Raw genomic sequence first — 7,060 nt, forward strand, 5'->3', positions numbered from 1 at the left:
TCCTGCACAACAGACTCGGGGGCCTGGTGTAAACATTCTCCTATTGGTGCCACTCAGTTCCCTCCTTCCCAAAGTCCTCTCGCCGGCTGGAAGAGATGATTAGCACTCCCTGCCCACCACTGCCTTGAAGAAGTCTGGAAGGTGCTCCCACAGGCACACCGGGAGGGCTCTCCTGTTCTCTTTACAAATGCATTAGGTCACAGGTAGGTCATTTGCAGTGATGTAACCATGCTCTTTGTGCTGCTGTTACAGGAAGGTTTGTGAAAGTGCATTCTTTTTTTTTGCCTGGGGATGGTGACTGACTGGATTTCTGGTTCATCCAGGCAGAAGCACTCCTGAGGCTGTAGCTTGGCTTTAGGCAACCAGAGGGCAGTTTTAAACCACCCCAGTCAGGCAGGCAGGCTCAGAACATTTGAAACTGACTCAGGAAACAGACTTGGAGTCAGGTTGGAAGAGTTTCCTGGTGTTTTCATGTAGGTTTACACCTAGAGCTGCAGTGGTGCAAGGTGTGTTTTACAGAAGCACAGGATCATTTAGGTTGGAAAAGACCTCCCAGATCTTTGAGTCCAACCTCTTACTGATCACCACATTGTCAGCTAGCCCGTGGCACTAAGTGCCAGGTCCAGTCTTTCCTTAAACACCTCCAGGAATGGTGACTCCACCACCTCCCTGGGCAGCACATTCCAATGTCTAATCAGCCTTTCTGTGAAGAAATTCCTCTTAACGTCCAACCGAAACATTCCGTGGTGCAGTTTGAGGCTGTGTTGGCCAGAGAGACTGCTAAATATCAAGGTCAGGTTAAATGAGAATTGGAGGACACATAAGTACAGTATTAATGTCAGTGTTTGTATGTGATTTGTCTGAGAGTCAAACCCACTAGCCTTGAGGGTAGGAGTAAATGTCCAGTGAAAGCACAGGAGCTGTTCCATCTGTGGTGCCTTGTGTTCTCTACTGCTGATTTCTTGGGTGTCTTTGAAGTGTCTGGCATCAGCCACTGTCCAGAAATGAATCTGGGAGTGAGAGCTCTGAGCCTGCCTGTCAGTTCTTGGGAAGGTTCAGACAAGCAGGTGACCTTCCCTGCATCACCTTGTCTGAGAGCAAAATGACACTCATTAGATTGAGAATAAGAAAATAAATTGGCCTTTCTTTCATTGAGAAGCACAAATGAAAAGGAAAATACCTCAGTGGTCATAGAGTTTTGCATTATATGCAGGATTCAGGTTGCCCAGGGAGGCTGGGGCTACCCCAACCCAGTATTCAAAGCCAGGTTGGATGAAGCCTTGAGCGATCTGCTCTGGTGGGAGGTGTCCCTGCCCAGGGCAGGGGGTTGGGACTGGATGATCTCTAAGGTCCATTCCAACCCCTAAAAATCTCTTGATTCTATGATTTTATCGCACAGTGTTGCTGAAGCAAATCTTACTTCTATTGAACCTGCTTGGATGATGAGAAACCCCACATCAAATTTAGATGCTTTTTTTCAGGTAATAAACATTGCTGGAAGCAAAGAGATGCTGTCACTGCAGAGCTTGGTCAGTACTGCTCTGGCATGGCTGGGAATGAGCAGCTGCAGGGTTAGGTGGTGCCTTGCTGAGACCCCAGGGGCAGCGAGTGTGAGGTGAGAAGGGAGTGAACCATCAGGGCTGTGTGTTCTGACCCACTTGTGTAATGTTCCTGCTCCTTCCAGGTAAAATGGCAGGCGCTGGGCAGCGCAGAGGGAAGAAGGATGACAACGGGATCGGCACAGCCATCGACTTCGTGCTGTCCAACGCACGGCTGGTGCTGGGTGTGGGGGGAGCAGCCATGCTGGGCATTGCCACGCTGGCTGTCAAACGGGTGAGTGTGTGGGAGGGGCTGGCATGGAGCAGGGCACTGCAGGGAAGGATGGGAGATAAAAGGACCCAGGATAGCATCATAGAATACAGTCATAGGACCATCAAGGAGACTCTAAGATCATTGAGTCCGACCATTAACCTACCACTCTGCTGTAACCCTGAACCCCAAACCATATGCTGCAGCACCACATCCAGACGTCTCATAAACACTGCCAGGGATGGTGACTCCACCACTTCCCTGGGCAGCCTGTTCCAGTGCCTGAACACCCTATCAGAGAAAACATTTTCCCTAACATCTGATCTGACTCTCCCCTGTCTCAGCTCAAGGCCATTACCTCTAGTCCTCTCCCTGCGGCCATGGCAGGAGAGACCATCCCCCACCTCTCTCCAACCCCCTGTCAGGTAGTTGTAGAGAGCCATGAGGTCACCCCTGAACCTCTTCTCAAGGCCAAACAGACCCAACTCCCTCACTGACAGTAGGCTGGGGAAACACAAGCGTTAGGTCCCTGATGACTCAGATTGTTCCTGGTGGTGTTGCTTTAGATGTACGACCGGGCGATCAGTGCTCCCAGCAGCCCCACTCGCCTGAGCCAGTCAGGGAAGAGAAGCTGGGAAGAGCCGAACTGGCTGGGCTCCTCCTCACGCTTACTGACGCAGGACATGAAGACTAACCTCAGCCGCTCCCTGCAGACCCTTCCCACTGATTCTTCAGCCGCAGAGGCAGGTAAGGAGCACAGTCATACTCGTGCATTACAGGATCAGCCAGGCCCAGGAACCCTGTATTCACTTAAAGGAATGCAGGGAAGAAAACACTCTGGCCCAGGATTTTGGTGTTTTTCTTTTAAGCAGGTCCACTTGTAACTTCCAGAATCAGAACTCACTTTGGGAACTAGTGAATAATAGTCACCTCTTGGTGTTTTTCACTCCTCTCATGACATGGCGTTAGCTTTATTCTCCCTCAGTTTTTTCTCTTTCAGGCTGAATGTTATCTGTGCAATCTTTCCTGGTAAAAAGCCATTCCATTCCTTTCAAGCTCTTTGTTGCCTTTCTTTGGGTCATTCTGGTTTGTTTGTGACTTTGTAAGGGGGGAATATCCAAATTGTGAATGTACTAGCAGTTTATAAGTGTATTTTCTACATTATTTCTACCATTTTCTAAATAGTTTCTGTAACGGTGTTTGCCTCCTAAGTGCTGCTTGTCACTGAGTTAGTCTCCAGGCTATAAAGAGCATCCTGCAGTCTTCTTTCTGAGTGGGATAATAAGTAATTAAGGGGGAGCAATGTTTGTTACATTTGTTTGGTTGGTTTTTCTCAGAAGCTTTACTTTCTATCCCTGGTTGCTTCAGGAGATTTAAACTGAAAATCACCATCAAGCTTTTAACTTGATTTGCAGATTCTCTGCAAGGAAGTCAGCTTTGGGCAATCGATTTTCTGCTGAGGAAACATGAAAAAACTAGACAGCTGTGTTAAATGGGGCCTAGATAATTTGATTGGAGTCCCTAAGCATAAGGATTGGGGAATAAACACATTGATGATTGTTTCTTGCATTCTTAAATTAAAAGTAAATTAAAACTCAAGATGGAAAAATAATTTATTTCAAACCCTATGGTTTGTGGGCTATTTGCTTTTCACACAAAACCTCAAATCTGGCCAGAAGAACCCAGTGGGACCAGAGACAGCAGCTGCTGAGGTTGGGTGAGATGGTTTTTTGCGCAGCTTGGTGAGCCATTCCACATGTGCTGTGTGGCCAAATGCCCATGGCCAACCCGGTCTGCAACAGCTGATTGCCTTAGTGGGGCCACTAACTTGGGGGTTTCTCCCATATCTGTTAAGTACCACAGCCCTTCCCAAGATCTCACAGATCTGTAATTCTTCCTTAATTCTCATTGATAACTTCTGAAATTTTGGTCCATCTGAAGAGAAATCTGAAAGACAGATGGGAAGCATTGACTTATTTCTTTGGGAAACCAGTCAGAAGAAGAAGGGGGCTCAAAGAGTCTGTGCAGGTCAGGCATTGCTCAGGAACACAGCGGTGTAAAGCCTTGTGTTCACAGAATCATAGGATCACCAAGGTTGGAGGAGACCTCTGAGATCATTGAATCCAACCATTATATGCCACTCTGCTGTAACCCCTAAACCCTCAGCCATATCCTCCAGCACCAGATCCAGACACCTCTTAAATGCTTCCAGGGATAGTGATTCCACCACCTCCCTGGGCAACTTGTTCCAGTACCTGAACACCCTAACAGGGAAAACATTTTTCCTAACATCTAATCTGAACCTCCCTTTTCTCAGCTTAAGACCATTCCCTCTAGTCCCTCTAGTGTTGCTGAATTGTGCCTCAGAGTGGGCTCTCTGTTCTTTGGCCAGTGAAACTTCGGGGGTTGTTTTCACTGGAGCTGTGATTGCCTGAGCTGGGCTAGCCCCAAGATCTGTCAGCTCACCATCCTAGTAACCATGCTGCTCAGACCCCCAACAACTGTTTCATGTCCAGGTGGTATGATCTTCTCTGATCTCATACCCTAGTCAAGGCTGGGGTTTGCTGGTAATTTGTAATAAGCTGTTATGATGTTTAAACCTCAAAGAGATCGTGATGGTTGTTCAAGAGTGTTATGTCCCCTGCTCTGTCATCATATTGAAAGCTTCTGAACTGGTAACAGCACTGAATTTTTGGTGAAATTGAGCTGAGATACTGCCAATGTAGCTATTGAAATTGCTTCCTTGTGCATGATATTAGTTTACTCTGTCTAAATTCCAAGTGTAGTAACTTGTTTTCATCCATTTTGATGCTCGTAGTAGTATCTTTTGAAGTTTCTACACCTCCCTTTTAACTGGTACCTGTGTAAAACATGGAAAAAATGTCTGCTGAGGCCTTTTTGAGACCTAGGAGACTTCCACACTGCAGATTTTCTCCTGCAGAACACTTCACAGTGAAATACTGCAGACGACCAACAGTTTCCCTTCTGTGTCTTGCAGACTTTTTTCGACCCACAAAGCCCAAGCCATCTGCCAAGAAGAGTCAAATGGAGCTGAAAAAATCCCGCCTTCGCCTGTCTCTGCAAGAGAAGCTCTTCGCTTACTACCGGAGGAAGGTGGCTATCCCAGCGGAGGAGCAGGCTCGGGCCAAGCAGGCAGCCGTGGATATCTGTGCCGAGCTGCGGAGCTTCCTGCGTGCCAAGCTGCCCGACATGCCCCTGCGTGACATGTACCTCAGTGGCAGCCTGTATGATGACCTGCAGGTAATTCCGGGGGCTGCAGGAGGGGTGACTAGGCAGGGACATTTCAGCCTTCCCTGCTGACAGCGCTGGCTCAGCACAGCATTCCTCAGTAATAGGGCCCCTGGTGTGGCCTTTCCCGCCGTGGGGCCGGGCGTGGATTTCTGTGGTAGTTTGGTCAGGCAGGGCCACACTGCTCTGGCAGCCTTTGCTTTTTGCTGGTTTACTTCTCAGCCCTTCTTTCCTTCCCCTCTGTCTCTCCCTTCAGCTGTGTTTTTCTTGCTATTTCTCCAGTAGACCTCTGTTTTCTCTCTGTCCCTTCCATATCCATCCAAACACATGATATTCCCTTTGAACTCCTGTGTATTCATGTAGGCCTTCCCTACTCTTTTTTTTTGTTTCTTTGTTTGTTTTTGTTTTAATGCATGGCAGACCTGGATTGGACAGCAGTCCCTGCTGCAATGTCTCCCTGATGGAAAGATGCCCATGGCTATAGTGAGTGATTCAGAGGCACACTTCTTTGTTTGAGTCAGAGCTCTGGCATGGAGCATCCTGTGTCCAGTGAAACTTGGATCTGGTGTCTTAATCACATTGGTGAAAAGGGCTCTAATGACCTTTTTCCAAACAATGTGGCAGACTGGGTGAGGGCAGTCTACCTCGTTGTAGCATGGGATCATTAAACCATGGTAAAGTAAGCTTGTCTAGAAACTTAATACTCTGCCTCCTGTTTTAAATTGTCATGTGGTGTTGCTGTGCCCTAGGCCAGCTGCACGTCACATCCAAGGGGCAGAGCAATACAAGGCAAAATGGTTCATCTCATCTATCTGCAGTCCATGTCAGGTCTCTATATAGTACATACCACGTAAGCACTAGCTTGGGTTGTACCTTGGAATTATCCCACTGATGATGGGAAGTAGTCCTTCAGAATGCCTTTTAACAAAAGGAGGCTGTGAATCACACACAGAGAGCAGAGACAGTCGAGTGCTTATTCCAGGTTCCTTTGGATGGAAGACTGTCTAAAGGTGGTGAATAAAATGAGTGTGGAGAGAGAAAGCCTGTTCTCACTGACTTTTCTCTCTTCTGAAAGGTAGTGACAGCTGACCACATCCAGCTTATTGTGCCTCTGATGCTGGAGCACAACCTGTGGTCCTGTATCCCCGGGGAGGACACTATCATGAACATTCCTGGCTTCTACTTGGTGCGTCGAGAAAACCCAGAGTACTTTCCCCGTGGAAGCAGCTACTGGGACCGCTGTGTGGTGGGAGGTTACCTTTCCCCCAAAACTGTAGCAGAGACTTTTGAGAAAGTTGTGGCTGGCTCCATCAACTGGCCAGCAATTGGGAGTCTCTTGGACTATGTGATCCGTCCAGCAGCTCCCCCAGCAGATTTGACACTGGAAGTCCAGTATGATCGAGATCGTCATCTTTTTATTGACTTCCTACCATCCCTGACCCTGGGTGACATCGTCCTCGTGGCCAAACCTCATCGATTGGCCCAGAATGACAATTTGTGGCGACTGAGCCTGCGGCCAGCAGAAACAGCTCGGCTCCGGGCCCTGGACCAGTGTGATTCTGGCTGCCGTTGCTTGTGCCTGAAGATCTTCAAAGCAGTATGCAAGTTAAACCCAGCTCTGGGTCACCTCACTGCCAGCCAGCTCACCAATGTCATCCTGCACCTGTCCCAGGAAGAGTCTGACTGGTCCCAGGACATGCTGGCTGATCGCTTCTTGCAGGCAGTGAAGGGGCTGATCCGCTACTTGGAGGCAGGTGTCCTCCCGAGTGCTCTGAACCCCAAGGTGAACTTGTTTTCAGAGCTCACCCCAGAAGAAGTGGATGAGTTGGGCTACACCCTCTACAGCTCTCTGTCAGAGCCAGAAGTCCTGCTGCAGACGTAATGGGGCCTTACCTAGGGAAGTGTTGATAGGGTTTAGCCAATGCAGACTTTGATTACTGCAAATTGTCTCTTCCACTACTCCCTCTCTCTCCACCACTCCCCCTTTTTGGTTCATTAGTAA

At 48.4% G+C, this 7,060-nt stretch overlaps 1 protein-coding gene across 1 annotated transcript; it reads left to right on the forward strand.

The window, feature by feature from the left end:
* The first annotated feature begins 99 nt into the window (after window positions 1-99).
* On the forward strand, window positions 100-7,060 carry MIEF1 (mitochondrial elongation factor 1). The gene is made up of 5 exons (XM_009078795.1): window positions 100-203; window positions 1,685-1,833; window positions 2,376-2,556; window positions 4,808-5,070; window positions 6,134-7,060. The coding sequence occupies exons 2-5, from the start codon at window positions 1,690-1,692 to the stop codon at window positions 6,938-6,940; spliced, it is 1,395 nt and encodes a 464-aa protein (XP_009077043.1). The 5' UTR covers window positions 100-203; window positions 1,685-1,689; the 3' UTR covers window positions 6,941-7,060.

Source organism: Acanthisitta chloris, unplaced genomic scaffold (genome assembly GCF_000695815.1).
Source record: "Acanthisitta chloris isolate BGI_N310 unplaced genomic scaffold, ASM69581v1 scaffold8587, whole genome shotgun sequence".
In the NCBI taxonomy this organism is placed as follows: Eukaryota; Metazoa; Chordata; class Aves; order Passeriformes; family Acanthisittidae; genus Acanthisitta; species Acanthisitta chloris.